We start from the raw sequence: 16,718 nt of genomic DNA, 5'->3' as shown, positions 1-16,718 counted from the left end.
GGGGAACCCCCCCCCCCCCCCCCACAGCTATATGGGACACTTTTTTATGATGGATGGATGCACTTTATTTTGCTTCAAAATCTCGACTACCATTCACTGCTATTTTAAAACTTGGAAGAGTCAGGATCTTTTAATATAACTCCGATTGTATTCGTCTGAAAGAAGAAAGTCATTTACATCTAGGATGGCTTGAGGGTGAGTAAATCATGGGGTCATTTTCATTTTTGGGTGATCTATCCCTTTAAGATTTCTAAAATATACAAAGCAGCACAACAGTTTTTTACATTGATAATAATTAGAAATGTTTCTTAAGCAGCAAATCAGCATATTAGAATGATTTCTGAAGGATCATGTGACACTGAAGACTGGAGTAATGATGCTGAAAATACAGCTTTGACTCACAGGAAAAAAATATACATTTGAAAATATATTCAAATAGAAAACAGTTCTTTTAAATCAACATTACTCTTTTTACTGTTTTTTTTTCATCAAATAAATGCTGCCTTGGTGAGCATAAGAGACTTCTTTTAAAAAATATTTAAAAATCTTACCCACCCCAAACTTTTGAGCAGTAGTGTATATGCAATTACATAGGCTGATTTCAGTAATAAAAGTCTACACTGCAAAAATTATATCCTTAATCAATACCCTTTGTGTGTGTGTGTGTGTGTGTGTGTGTGTGTGTGTGTGGGAGTGTGTATGTATTTAAAAAGCAACATATTTCAGAGTAAAACTGAAAAAAATTACCCCAAATATCACCATGATGCATCCTTAAAAATATATATATATATAATAATTTAAATCATATTTTCTATCTGCATTTACAAGTAACTAAATTTTTTAGGGGAAATATACTTAATATGTAATATTATTCATATTTCTTCATACACATTTATTTACGTAGCTGCTTTGATCCCTCCGATATGACGACACGCTGAGCTTCCAGAAAAGCTACTGATCCCCATGTTGTCATTTATGATCATCTGAGTCTATTCATGTCCATATATAGCTCAGATGATGCTGGTATAATGACTGGAGCTCTGCAGGGCCTTAATCTGCCTGTTTCACATTCCCAGAAGAACACCACACTAATGACAGGCCTCTCTGATACCGTCACCCCTTCTTCCACAACTATAAGGCCCTTTGTGTGATTTAGGACAGCCTGTGGTAGGACAGCCAATACAATCATGTGCAATTCATAGCTTTGATGCCACGTGGTTGTAGTCGCTTTAAAATGAATCTACGGTGAGAAGTGTTTGCCTTTTTTTCAGTATAGTATATAAGAACATTATACTACACCAAAAAAATTGACATAGAAACAAGTTTCTACACCAATTTTCGCTTAGAAATTGCTTGTAAATTTCACAATTACAAAGAAACGGCTATAGTAACACATTGAATTAAACATGACATTTTGAAGCAGAAAATCTAAAATAGTATTTTCTTGTAAAACACACTCAAATAATCTTTGTTTTATTCACAACTTTTGAAAAATCATTTTTATGGTGTAGAAAACTACCTTTTAAAAACTCCCCTAAGCATTTTGCATAATCATTTATCAATCTGTTTAAAAACATGATAAAACAGTTTAAATAAAAATTCCACAGACCAAGAAGTTTTTAATCTCATTAATGTTTAACTTAATTTCAGACTAGGGTTATTATCTTTAATTAAAACTAAATCCATAAAAATATATATTTTGTTGTTATTACTTGAAAAAAAATTAAAAAAATTAAAAATAATACTGAAATAAAAAATATATCTACATTTTTTTTTAAAAACTAACAAAATAAAAAAAAAAGTCCAATTAAAATGAAAATAGAAAAGAAAAAGAAAAACGAATTCAAAATATTAATAGAAACTACAATACTATCCCAATGATACTAAAATAACACGTTTCAGATCAAATATAAAAACCTTTATAATGTCACGCTTCATTCTAGCCACTGTAAGAAAATTATTCTAGCATTTCTTCCACTTTAAGAGCACATTTTACTGAAAATCCTGATTGGTTCCTATGTAAAGCTCATCTCCTCACCTCTCTCTCTCCTTCTCCAGCAGGTTGGTGAAATCATCGCTTTTGTTCATGAAGTCGGCGTGTTTGCGCTTTTCACTGTCCAGGTCGGTGACGGTGCGTCGGTGGCATTTCTCTGCTAAGAGCAGCTGCTCTAACATCCGTCTGTACGTCTCCTGGTGCTTCTCCTCCAAACGGTCCAGCTTTAGAGACAGAATGATTATCGCCATCATAAACTGCTTACACTGGCACAACAATATGTTCAAATCTGCATTCTAAATTCAGGTTTAGAGATGAATATGGCACCTCTATCATAGGGATCTCATAGACATCGTCTCTAATCAGGTCTCCGCTGGTCATCAGACTGTCTCTCTGCAGAGCTTGAAGAGGTTTGACCGGAACCGCAGATCCGTAATGAGCTTCCAGAACCTCGGGCCGTGTTCTCTCAGACTGCAGCATGTGGATAATGTCTTCACGGGCCTAAAGGATACGATCACTGCTTTACTGTGGTACTATAGTACTTTGATATACAGCATACCATGGCACTGAATGTTTATCATATTCAAATACCACAGTATTTCCATGATACTCCAAACAAAGAATACTTTGGTACTAACATAGCACATGTTTAAAAAAAATCATGGCATGCCATAGTATCCTATGTTTTAAGTAATGCTAGTAAATTTCACAAACAGTTACAAAGAAAATTATAACACACTGAATTAAAGTTATAAATATTTTCTTGTAAAACATACTCCAATAATCTTGTCATTCAGTCATAATGTTTTACTGACAACTTTAAAAAAAAAATATATATATATATATATATCTTTTTCACAGTGCAGAAAACTATCTTTTACAAACTTCCCTAAGCATTTGTCGTTTGCTAAATCAATTGTCAATCTGTTTAAAAAGCATGATTAAAAAAAATAAATGTATACAAATGAAAATGGAATATTTTAAAGGAATTGTTTCATGGTGCAAACTGTTTCATTCTCGTTGTGCACCAGCAGGGAGAGCTGTATGCTTCCATAAAGCCATATGGCATTGTCTGTGTAAAGAACAGCATACTATCACACTTCTTTTACAATTTCTTCACTATATGTACAGTATGTATACTGTGTGCAGTATGCACAGATTATCCAAATTATTTACACTACCGTTCAAAAGTTTGGAAATGTTTTAATGTTTTTAAAATAAGTCTCTTTTGCTCACAAAGGCTGCATTTTTTTCATCAAAAATACAGTAAAAACAGTAATATTGTGAAATATTATTACAATTTCAAATAACTCTTTTCTATTTGAATAACATTTAAAATGTAATTGATTCCTGTGATCAAAGCTGAATTTTCAGCATCATTACTCCAGTCTTCAGTGTCACATGATCCTTCAGAAATCATTCTGATATGCTGATTTGTGCTCAAGAAACATTTCTGATTATTATCAATGTTGAAAACAGTTTTTTTCTTCTTCTTTTGATATTTTTAATAAATATAAAGTTCACAAGAACAACATTTATGTGAAACAGAAATGTTTTAAATGTCACGTTTGATCAATCTTATGCATTCCTGATAAATAGAAGTATATAACAAATCTTGATGACCCCAAACTTATGACAGTAGTGTTTTTCAATTTCCAAAATGTGCAGTACACAAGCATGGCACTCAGTACAATACAATAGGTTCCACCAAAATACCATACACTCTTAAAAATAAAGGTGCTTCAAAAGGTTCTTCAAGCGATGCCATAGAAGAACCATTTTTGGTTCCACAAAGAAGCATTCAGTCAAAGGTCCTTTAAAGAACCATCTCTTTCTTACCTTTTTATAATCTGAAGAACCTTCTTTCGCCACAAAGAAGCTTTTGTGAAACAGAAAAGTTCTTCAGATGTTAAAGGTTCTTTCTGGAACCATTTAGACAAAAAGGTTCTTCTATGGCATCGTGAAGCACCTTTATTTTTAAGAGTGTAGCTTACTCACTGTTTGTGCTGTAAAATCATAATATATTATTATGCAATCACTGTATAAAAATCTATAAAGCTTCATAATTCTTCTGTCATCTTATTTAATTCCTGTTTGAATGACAGTGATGTTTTTCGAAGATTATTAGAATATGTTTTACAAGAAAATACTACTTCAAAATTTCACGTTTAATCCAATGTGTTACTTTGTGTCCATTTCTACGTTACACTACACATCAGTTTCTTTCAGTCTAACTTAGCAAGGAAAACAATGAATGGCATCATGCAGTAAAACCTCACCTGAACTTCTCCCTCCATGACTCCCATCAGATGGACGAGATCTTCTTTGGAGAGGTCCATTAGTCTGGCTCTCCTCTGCTGCATCTCACGAGGCATCTGAGGCTTTTTCAAAGTCCCAGAAACAGCCTTCTCCTCACTGCTCTCTTTTTCCTCCCGAGCTTTGGATTTCATCCTCATCAGCTCCTGTTTGCTTCCCTCTTTCTCGGTGTCGAGGATTTTAGTGAGCGGCTTCAGTGGTCTGTTCTCTGGCCCCTCCATATCGCTGGTCCTGGACCTCATCTTCACCTGCGGGTGCAAACAAAGATGAGCATCATCCACAGATACACCTGCGACAATCTCCTGAAAACATCACACTGTTAGAACAATGAAACATCTAATAACTTTCAGCACACTGCAAATAATGTTCTTTCTCTGTATTTTTGTCTTGTTTTCCAGAACATTCCTAAAACAAGATACATTTACTTAAAGGGTTAGTTCACCCAAAAATTTTAATTAGGCTGCGTTTTACACCCCCCCCGAGGCATCCTAGGTGTATATGACTTTCTTCTTTCAGACGAATCCAGTCGGAGTTATATTAAAAATTGTCTTTGATCTTTCAAGCTCTATCATTGCAGTCCTTCAGTCCAAAAGAAGTTAAATAAAAAGCGCCCATCCATAAAAAAACTGTCTCACACGGCTCCGGGGGGTGAACAAAGGCCTCCTGTAGCGAATCGATGCATTTTTGTAAGAAAAATATCCATATTTAAAACATAATAATCACTTTAATCTAGCTTGCGCTCACTGTTGTAAACGGAAGCAGTTCCGGGGGAATGACATATGAAGGTCGGCTTTGTGTATGCGCCGCTCAGAAGTGACGCACGCGGAAGCACAAGGGAGAAATCAAAACAAAACAACGGTCACTAATTAGAAGAACAAAAGAAGGATTTGTAAAGAAGAATGTCAGAGGATTTCGATATAAGTCAACAGGAGACTGGTTTTCCTTTGCTAAAGTAAGGAAACTTTGCTTCCTTTGCTCCTGTTAACAAACGTTGGTTTTCACGAGACTCACCGGCGCATGCGCAATGCTGATCTCATACGTCATGCTCCCGGAACTGCTTCTGTGTACAACTGCTGGTGCAAGCTACATTAAAGTGATTATTCCCGATTCGCTTGAGGCCTTTGTTCCCCCCCCCCCCCCGGAGCCCTGTGAGACACTTTTTTTATGCATGAGCGCTTTTTATTTAACTTCTTTTGGACTGAAGCAATGCAACACCCGCTGACTGCAATGATAGAGCTTTAAAGATCAAAGATAATTTTTTACATAACTTCGACTGGATTCGTCTGAAAGAAGAAAGTCATAAACACCTAGGATGCCTCAGGGGTGAGTAAAACCTAGCCTAATTTTCATTTTTGGGTGAACTAACACTTTAAGGAGCAAAATGTGTTAATTAAGTCTAGTTTTCTGAAAAAAGTATCAAAATGAAGTGAGTTTTTGCTTAAAACAAGAAAACATCTGCCAATAGGGCAAGGAAAAAAACTTTTCTTTTTTTCTGACCCCACTGGCAGATATTTGTCTCGTTTTAAGCTTAACCTGACATGAATTTTGATCCTTTATTTTCTCAGAAAGCAAGAATTAATATCTCAAAGAAACAGTTCACTCGTAGTTTCAGTTGCTGAAAATCTACTCACTCTCTGGACATCCAAGATGTAGATGAGTTTGTTTCTTCGTCAGATATGGAGAAATTTAGCATTACATCACTTGCTCACCAATAGATCCTCTGCAGTGAATGGGTGCCGTCAGAATGAGAGTCCAAACAGCTGATAAAAACATCACAATAATCCACAAATAATCCACACCACTCCAGTCCATCAGTTAACATCTTGTGAACCAACAAACTGCTTGTTTGTAAGAAACAAATCCATCATGAAGATGTTTTTTTAACTTTAAACCGTTCCTTCTGGCCAAAATATAAATCTATAATAATCCATAATAACGCTTCCTCCAGTGAAAAAGTCCATCTACTGTTGTCTCTCACATCAAAATGCACCCACATATTTATTTAAAGCGGTTTTGGACTGTTTTGGCTTGTAAACGGTGCTTGATCTGTACAGATTTCTCTCCTGATTCAGACCAGACGACTTTTTCACTGGAGGAAGTGTTGTTATGGATTATGGACTCGTATTTTAGCTGGAAGCAACAGTTTGAAGTTAAGAACGTCTCAATGATGGATTTGTTTCTTCCAAACACGCAGCTTTTCACTACACAAGACATTAACTGATGGACTGGAGTGCTGTGGATTACTTGTGGATTATTGTGATGTTTTTATCAGCTGTTTGGACTCTCATTCTGACGGCACCCATTCACTGCAGAGGATCCATTGGAGAGCAAGTGATGTAATGCTAAATAGCAAACACCTTTTTACAGAGTATGTTTCAAAAGAAGTAAAAAGAAACCACTAGTGGACCTTTTTCTACAAGTCTCTTATCAAATGTCTGCAGTCTTAAGCTCTCAGCCAACTCTTGATATTTTAATATGTAGTTTGCCCTTGTAGCTAATCTGCAACAGCCTTGTTTCTCATGTTCCCATGTGCAGATTTAAGAGGGGGATTTCCCTGAGAGAGGGAGAGAGAGAGAGAGAGAGAGAGAGGGATGTAATGAGCGCTGAGCTCAACTATGACATCAGGATTTTTGATAAACTGCGTACGCGCTGCCTCCCGTATGATCTCACACCCAACCTATCTGGCCTGGCTCACGCTCAGATCCAGCACTGCCCTCAGAATATCTCGGAGAGATCTCCGCTCCAATCCCACACATCGCTCACCATCCACGTTCCCATCAGAACTGCGTCTGGATGAAAAGGCTGTGAAACTGCAGAGGATCAGAGCACTTAATGAAACGTCTTATTAAAACAAGATGTTCCGTTCACTATGCTGAATTAGATCATAAAGGCCCCACATTTGAGCATTTGAGCAACAGTATGAGAACTAGTCTAATCGGAATGAAGCTTTTTCAAACTACATTAATTCATGTAGCTCTTTTTATCCAAAGATACTTATTCAAACTTATGATTCTGGTGCTAAACAGCACTATTAAATATAAAATATTTGTATTATAAATAAACATTTTGTAGATATATTTTGTGTGTGTGTGTATATATTATATATATATATACAGTATATATATATATATATAATTAATATATAGTATTTTTATACATATTTATATACGTACACATATATATATATATATATATATATATATATACACATAATACATATAATTACATTTTATATACATATTTATGATACAATTTAATTAATATATTATATTTTCTATTTAATATGTTTTCTGTAGGATATCTGATACTGTCAAAAGATATACATGTGAAATGCTATATTTTACAAATAAACAATGTTTAATAATACTAAATGTTTAATACTGTTAACAGCTATACATATTAAGTGTGAAATAGTATTATATATTATAAATAAACATTTTGTAGATATAATCTATAATATGTATACTATTTTTAATTGTTTTAGATAGATAGATAGATAGATAGATAGATAGATAGATAGATAGATAGATAGATAGATAGATAGAATTCAGTATACTGATCTGAATAATCTAAAAGAATAAATATAATATAAACACTAATAATCAATATGTTAATCTCAGGCTTTTGGACAAAGTCTGGAGTGAATCTGATGAAACCAGCAAGTAAGCAAAGATGGGAAAACCCTGGCAGATGAATTGTTGCAGAAAGTATGCGTGTTATTAATAGCAGCATGTTGCACAGTTGCAGCCATGGGGGTGTTTTCATTTCGATGGTGACTTTGATTTGTTGTGCTTCAGTTATGACATTCAATCGCTGTCCAAAATAGCAATGACAACACTTGTATACACACAAACGTTCATTATGTCCTCTATGATGAAATCCAAAAAATGTACAGAAGCTGTTGACAGACTGATGCCGTCCCAAACAGCAAATTAGATGAGAGTTCGACCTATTGCTATTTTTCACAAACCTCAATTCTCTAACTCGAGACGGGTGTATTTATAACTTTGATTATGCCTGAGAGATTCAGGGTGACCTTAGCCCTGTTATTATTGGCGATGGAGGCAGCTGGGAGATATAAATGAGAGTTTGTCTTATATTTACACTGAGAATATGCACCTCGCTCCTGAAGAGCTCCCCGGGCGCTTTACGCAGCTGCTCCTTGCTGAAATTGAGTGGTATTTATAGCAGGTGACACACGTGTGCTCAGGAGACTCCAGAAACACTCACACTTCATCCACCAATCTGATCAAGGCTGTTTAACATCACAGCTATCGGTTTTGTTACACGCATGTCTCCTGGGAAATTTAAATGGCCGAATGCGGTGAATGAGCACCGGTTACTCACCGCTCCTGTGAAAACTAATTCCTCAGAATCTCGGGGTACGTTCAGCTGAGGTGGGCAAGCATCAGTGGCACTTCCTTTATATATTTAGTAATGTATACACGGATACACACTCAAATACTGGCACATTCTTTGTTGGCATAACAGTACGGCTAACCTGGGATCACAAAAACCGGCTCATGCCAACCATGCATATTATTGGGTGCAAGCATATTTCACAAAATTAAACGTAAAAAAATCACAAAAATTAACTATTTATCTATAAAAATAATCTATGGTTTATATACTTTTATTCTTAATATTTTTAGTTTTCGTTTAAATTTTGGTTGAAATTTTAGTTATATGATTTTGTCAGTTCTTTTAAAATATTTTTTATTTACTTTTATTTCAGTTAGTAATTGTAATATTTTTATTTGAACTTATTTCAGTTACATGCCAAGGCTACACTTCTCATTTGTTTAGTTTACGTTTTTCATCTAATATTTATATTTCATTTTTTCATGCTTTATTTTAAATATAAATATCTTTAATAGTTTAACCCCTTAACTGTCACTCACATTTTTGAACATAGACATGAAAGTGCACGATCCAAACTTAAATGTTTATAATTCATGAACAAAAACATTTTGTAACATATTGATGTACCATTTTCATGGTAATGCAATGTTTGATTTTAAAATGGGTTTCAAAGGCTGAATTTTGAGATTTAAGTTAACTGTAAGAAAACTGACCTGCACTAGTGGAACTGCCACTAAATAACAGGAATCCTGTTGTCCTTTATTTTATTTATTTATTATTCCACATTTACAAAAACGTTTAATTTATTTTTAATTAGTAGTTTTAATATTTTAACTTGAACTTATTTCAGTTAGCCAAGGTAACATTTCTATTTTTCGTTTAGGATTTCATCTAATATTTCATTTGATTTCAGTTTTAACAAAGATATTTTAATAGTTTTAGTTAACTTTAACAACACTAACATGCACTAGTGGAACTGTCACTGAAATATACAGGGATGCTTGTCATTTTTATTTACTTATTTACTTTTTTAATATTTACAAATTGTTTTTATTTATTTTTATTTCAGTTGTAGTTCCATTTCAGTAAGTAATTTTAATATTTTAACAAACTTATTTCAGTTAGATGCCAAGGCAACATTTATAATTTTGGTTTAAGTTTTCATCTAATATTTATATTTATAATTTGTGAAATATTTAGGTTTTCATCTAATATTTCATTTTATTTCAATATATTTTATAACAATATATATATATATATATATATATATATTTTTTTTTTACCATAACAGCACTGGCATGCACTAGTAAAACTGGCATTGCAATAAACAGAAATGCAATGGATGGATGGAGGTATTACAGACCTCCTTGGTTTCAACCCACTACTAACGTCAACCTCAACTAGATAACCAGCGTTAAACGACATAATGGCAGGTGGTAACTTTTGTGCAAATATTTCCTCCCCCATCCTCCACCAAACAGAGAGACAGTCCTGAAATTACAGACATCTCAGTTCTTCAGGAAAACGTCAGAGTTCGTCTCAGCCGTGTGAAGACTGGAGGACTGTGACTAAATAAGGGCAGAGAAACTCTCACACTGACGATCTGTCTGGCTCAAACTGACATGCTGCGTTTGTGTTGATCATATGATTGCCAAAATTAAGAACTATTTGGACCTGCCCTCTCTGAGAGAGAGAATTAGGTGCATATATATGTATTCATTATTATTATGAAAGATTTACCTTGCTTTATATTCAGAAAATGTCTTATCAATGGAAAGTTATTAATCCACATGAAATTAAGATAAATGTCTTAAATATCTCATTTGTTTCTCAATGACATCAACAACTAAATGCAAAAGACTTGTGTGTCATTCTCATTCTTCTCAAATGTTTCTTCTGAGGGAGAGAAAACTGGAGATGTGTCTCCTCTATATCAGAAGCGATCGTAGCTCAGATCACTTTGAGACATTGCTGACCACATTAAAGGGGTCATAAACTGAGAAATCAAAATTCCCTGGATCTTTAGAAATATAAGAGGACATTGTACAATAAAAAGATCCTGTAAGTTTCAGAACTCAAAACTTTCTTGTTAGTCTAAAAACAGCTTATATTGAAGCCGTCTGACAAAACGACAGCTTGTGGAATGAGCCACTCTATGATGTAATAGTGTGGCTAAACTCCGCCTCCACAGAAGATGATCAACGCCTGCTTCTAGCTGCCTGTTTAGCCCCGCCCACCGATTCTACATCACTGCCTGTTTAGCCCCGCCCACCGATTCTACATCACTGCCTGTTTAGCCCCGCCCACCGATTCTACATCACTGCCTGTTTAGCTCCGCCCACCGATTCTACATCACTGCCTGTTTAGCCCCGCCCACCGATTCTACATCACTGCCTGTTTAGGCCCGCCAGCATCTGACAAATGCATAAATACATTTTAAGGTCTTTATGTGGTATAATGAAAATTTGGAGGAAAAAAGCAAAAACACATTTGGCTATTGTAAGTAAGTGTTCAAACTAATTGAGAACACAAAATGTCATTCAACAAGCATGTGGGTGATGAGCCGTCCAGCGCTGGCATAATGAGGACCACAGCCTTAATCTAATAAATGTGACCTGATGTCACACATGGGAAGGAGAGAGTGAGAGAGAGAATATATATATAGCGAGAGAGAGAAGACAGAGGTTGAAGAGTGCATATAAAAATAGGAATCATAAACTACAGTTTAAAATGGCACATGATGAAAACTTGGAGTTGCGTTTTAGGTGAGAGTTCACGAGGACTCTCATATTGTACTTCATGACGGTCACGCAGTACTACTGTACTGAAATTTGCCTCTTTTCTCCTCCGCATCACCTCTGTGACGCTCTAATTTACACTTGAGAGCCCACTGTCCTACTGTAACAGAATGTAGCGACTGACCAATCAGAATCAAGTATCCAAAAAGCTGTACAATATATAAAAGTTCTGTGGTAGATGCAGAAAAATAATTTTGTGTTAGTAATGTTAAGTAGTGGTACTTTTTAGGGGGCAATAGTTTTACAATTGGCTAATCTGGATACTGGGGGGAAATGCATCCCCCTGTAGTGAGCCAACAATGTCTAAAGGGGTTATGAGAGGCCTGAGGTGGGGAAAAATGTAAAAAGTCATAAAAAGAATGACAGGACAAACGATTGGATGAATGAATGGATGGATGGATGGATGGATGGAATGAGGGGCCTGAGGTGGGGGAAAAAAAGTAGAAAGTCATAAACAGAATGACAGGACGAACGATTGGACAAAAGAACGGATGGATGGAAATGGAACGATAGATAGATAGACAGACAGACAGATGAACGGACAGATGAAAGACTGGATGGATGGATGGACGGACGGACTTACAGATAGAAGGAAAGAACAATGGATGGATGGAATGATAGAATGACAGATAGAAAAGTACATGGATGATGGATGGAATGATAAATGGACCGAATGATACAGTGCTAAATGGATGAATGGATGGATGATGGATAGATGAAGATGGAACAATAGAATGATACATAACAATAGATATGATGATGGATGGATGGATGGAAGGAACGATAAAACAATTGATGGATGGATGGATGGAAGGAACAATAAAACATTGGATGGATGGATGGATGGATGGAACAACAGAATGGTAGAACAATAGATGGATGGATGGAAGGAACGATAAAACAATGGATGGATGGAAGTTTAGTGAAAATATCTTGAACTCTCCACGAGGGGTTTAGAGTAAGAAATGTTGGTCTCAGGATGGGGATTTGGAAATATACACTAACCTACATTTGTGCAATACCACAAGTCAAGTCAACATAATAATAAAAGCAAAAAATCCTGAACTTTTCAGAAACAAACGGCACTGAGAATGACCCAAGGTCAGCAAAGACTGCGGCAATGATGCAAAATGACGTGCCTTTTCTCAGGAATAGCTCTGCTATCTGGAACATTCTTTCCAATGCACAAATGGCTCCTTCAAAATCACCTCCTTCAGAAAGACATCTGCTGACCCAGAATGAGAAACACTCGATGTGTAATGACTTCAGCGTTAGCTTCATACACGCTTTGGGAGTCATTTATATCACAGTGATCTCCTTTGTCCTGCACGCCTGTGATTGATGAGCAAATGTTACTGATAAGCATGTTTTCATATAGCCGTATGGATCTGCTCCAATCGCCGGTCACAGTGGACGAATGACCAGATGAACGGATGCCTTTCTGATGGGAGCAAGATAATGTCATTTCCCTCATACAGTAAAACAGAACGGAGTAAATAAGTTTAAGTTATTAAACTCTCGTATCACACTAACAGTATTTATAATGATACTATAGCAGTTTTTTATGCTGGAAAAATAGAACGGTCCACAAAAAGACCAGGAACAGTATTCAGGAATAGCATTCCGGAGATTTAAAGGAATAGTACACCCAAAATTGAACATTTACTCACCCTCATGCCATCCAAGGTATAAGATACGTTTGTTTCTTTATGGGAACACATTTGGAGCTCATACAGTAAAACAGAACGGAGTAAATAAGTTTAAGTTATTAAACTCTCGTATCACACTAACAGTATTTATAATGATACTATAGCAGTTTTTTATGCTGGAAAAATAGAACGGTCCACAAAAAGACCAGGAACAGTATTCAGGAATAGCATTCCGGAGATTTAAAGGAATAGTACACCCAAAATTGAACATTTACTCACCCTCATGCCATCCAAGGTATAGGATACGTTTGTTTCTTTATGGGAACAGATTTGGAGAAATGTAGCATTGCATCACTTGCTCACCAATGGATCCTCTGCAGTGAATTGGTGCCGTCAGAATGAGAGTCCAAACAGCTGATAAAAACATCACAAACAGTTGCTTCTGGCCAAAATACCAATGCACAATCCATGATAAAGCTTCCTCCAGTGAAAAAGTCCTTTTTGGAATCATTTTGGACTGTTTTCACTTGTAAACAGTGCTTGAACTGTGATTATTTCACTCCTGATTCAGTCATGACTTTTTCACTGGAGGAAGCAATACTATGCATAGAGGACTTGTTTGAAGTTCTTAATGATGGATTTGTTTCTTACAAACACTCAGCTTTTCACTTCACAAGACATTAACTGATGGACTGGAGTGGTGTGGATTACTTGTGGATTTTTGCAATATTTTAATCAGCTGTTTGGACTCTCATTCTGACGGCACCCATTCACTGCAGAGGATCCATTGCTGAGCAAGTGATGCGATGCTACATTTCTCCAAATCTGATGAAGACACAAACTCATCTACATCATGGATGGCCTGAAGGTGAGGACATTTTCAGCAAATTTTTATTTTTGGGTGAAATATTTCTTTATGTGTAGTCAAATCACTTTGGATTAAAGAATAAACTAAACATCAAATTAGTAATTAGTACTATGTCCCAACTAATCCATCAGAAAAAAAGATATCCAAGATTTCTGCTTTGGAAGAGTTTTGCAGAAAAAGCACAAAGCCACGAGTGACCCCAGATCTCTCAGTGTCTGCAGTAATGCTTTTTGCTCGCTGCCAGGTTTTTTTTTGACAATAGGTGTGGGCTGCAGCAGAGAGATGAGCTCACCACAGAGCCTGCTTTGGCTGTAATGATATAATGTTAATTAAATCCCACGACTGTGTCATTTTTAGAGACACACACCCTTCCTGAAGGAGTGAAGACTGATGCTATACAGCCTTGAGTACTAACAGGTGAAGAGCTTAACATTTTGCACATACCCGATGTCCCCGCTCATATGCGGCAGCTCCTTTAAAAAAAACAAACAGACTTGCATTACTTTGTTCAAAAATACAGCAAAAACTGTGATATTGTGAAATATTATTACCATTTAAAATAACTATTTTCTAGTTGAATATATATTCAAATGTAATTTATTTCTGTGATCAAAGCTGCATTTTCAGCATCATTACTCCAGTCTTCAGTGTCACATGATCTTCAGAAATCATTCTAATATGCTGATTTACTGCTCAAGAATTATTATTATTATTATTTTTTTTTATTAAAAGAACAGCATTTATTTGAAACAGAAATCTTTTGTAATATTATAATTATCATAAATGTCTTTACTGTCACTTTTGATCAATTCAATGCATCCTTGATAAATAAAAGTATTAATTTCTTTAAAAAAAAAAAAAAAGAACAGGAGTGTATCATACTCATACTATGGTGTTTACAGCAAATTGTACTCAAAAGAACTGCAAAGAATACCATGGTACAGTACAAGCCCAAACACATGGTGATACCATTTTCATATAGCATGGTATTACCATGTGCGTTGGTCATGCCATGGTACCACACACATACTTATATCATACTTCAAAGAATACCATGGTACCTTCATGTCCAAAACTATGGTAATACCACAGAAAATATATGCCATAGCACAAAATGATATCATATTCACAAACCACGGTACTACCATGCTGCATTTTCTAAAATTATAGGACTTTGATACATTATATGGTACTGAATGATTCATATTCGATGTATTTACATAGTTCTCCAAGTACTTCAACAAATACCTTAGTATGAACTTTTTCGTAAGTGCATATTTTAGTAAACTCAATAAAGAGCGATGTTGGTTGACATTTAGAACCGACGTGCTTTTTGTTAAAAATAAACTAAACACATTTCAGTTAACTAAACAAACGGCCTGTTTTGTTGTCATGAGGATGGCGAGGACCGATGGTACGAGTGCGAGCTTGTTGTTGTTTCTCAGATGGCGGTGCAGAATTAGAGCGCTGATTTCATGCACCGTGTCTTATCGCAGCGCGTCAGGTCATTAGTTCAGATGCTAACTGCAGCCGATGATTCTATACTGGGCCGCTCATTCCGAGATGGTCCTCACTGCAGAACACAAGATCCAGGGGGCGAGATTGGATCCAGATCCAATTCCTCCCACCTTACATATACCTAAACCTACCCGTCTCCACCCCCTGATCCCTAAACCCACCCATCTCCACCCCTAAACCTACCATCTCCACCCCCTAGATGTGGATCCGACCCCGCCCCCTGGAGGGGCTACTGCTCATTCCTGCAGGCATCAAAGAAATCAGACATATTTGTTTTCACAAACTGCTGCCACACCGTTTCCAAGTGACCATAATAACGAACCATGGTATTGTGTGGTGACGCACATGCTCAGATTCCAACATCATTTGCAAAACGCAATGTGAGCCTAAACACAAGCAGCTTTTCTCTTTCTGCTCGTCCACATGTGGACTTCCTCCACAAAACTGAAATGTTTAGACGGAGCCTAAAGTCCAGAGAGCATATTGAGTCACACAGGCTGATTTAAGACATCATCTCTGTCACTAACGACTTCAAAGCGCTGTAATGCTGCCAGCCGGCTCCCGAGAGCCCGTGTCAGAGGAACTCCTTCAATAGGAAATGGAATCGCTAAGTGCAATCTGATGAAGCGCTTCCTGAAAGCTGCCCTTTACTCACAGTGAAGTCAGAGCAAATATCTCAGTTACATGCTCACCGTGCACATAAACAGAAATAAAACTAGATTGTTTGTGATACTTCCTGCAAAAGTGACTTGCGGGTGGGCGTTGCTATATGGTTGGTAAAGTGGTTTTTTATTGATTTATCTATTTGCCAGGTGGTTTTTACTAGACCAAGTTAAATATGGCTCAAGTCCCACCCCCAATCCTCTAAATATGGATCAAGTGCCTCTTGCAATGTAAATCCAAATGTTTTTTATTTTTTATTTTTTTATCCATATCATCATCCGCCAGGCAAAAATCATAAATCTGATTGCTTAGAAATGCATCAAGGCATGTCGTCACACTATATGGGGTAAGTTGGCACAAAAAGAACCCATCGATTATAAGCTTCTCAGTTCATTTTAAACAGGTCATAACAATATAATGAACAAAAAAGCGAAAATGTAAAAAGAAACATATGATAAAACATTCAAAAATAAAGTTATCGTTTAATTGTAATTAATAAATACATAAAAATTATAAAATTACATCTATATAATATATATATATATATATAT

At 36.0% G+C, this 16,718-nt stretch overlaps 1 protein-coding gene across 3 annotated transcripts in view; it reads right to left on the bottom strand.

The window, feature by feature from the left end:
- Nucleotides 1-16,718, bottom strand: part of LOC107559130 (filamin-A-interacting protein 1-like) — a 46,962-nt gene that overhangs the window by 29,149 nt on the left and 1,095 nt on the right. For all 3 annotated transcript variants that reach the window (XR_001605565.1, XM_016242863.1, XM_016242862.1), the window contains exons 2-4: nucleotides 4,273-4,557; nucleotides 2,321-2,494; nucleotides 2,039-2,217 (exon numbers count right to left, since the gene is read on the bottom strand). Coding sequence is in view for 2 of the 3 variants with exons in the window: in XM_016242863.1 (XP_016098349.1) it covers nucleotides 2,039-2,217; nucleotides 2,321-2,494; nucleotides 4,273-4,551 (632 nt within the window). In the remaining variant the exon portion in view is untranslated. The remainder of the gene's footprint in view (nucleotides 1-2,038; nucleotides 2,218-2,320; nucleotides 2,495-4,272; nucleotides 4,558-16,718) is intronic.

This window comes from Sinocyclocheilus grahami, unplaced genomic scaffold (assembly GCF_001515645.1).
Source record: "Sinocyclocheilus grahami isolate Dianchi unplaced genomic scaffold, SAMN03320097.WGS_v1.1 scaffold674.1, whole genome shotgun sequence".
In the NCBI taxonomy this organism is placed as follows: Eukaryota; Metazoa; Chordata; class Actinopteri; order Cypriniformes; family Cyprinidae; genus Sinocyclocheilus; species Sinocyclocheilus grahami.
The sequence above is the reverse complement of the archived record's forward strand: the minus strand, read 5'-3'. Positions and strand labels throughout refer to the sequence as shown.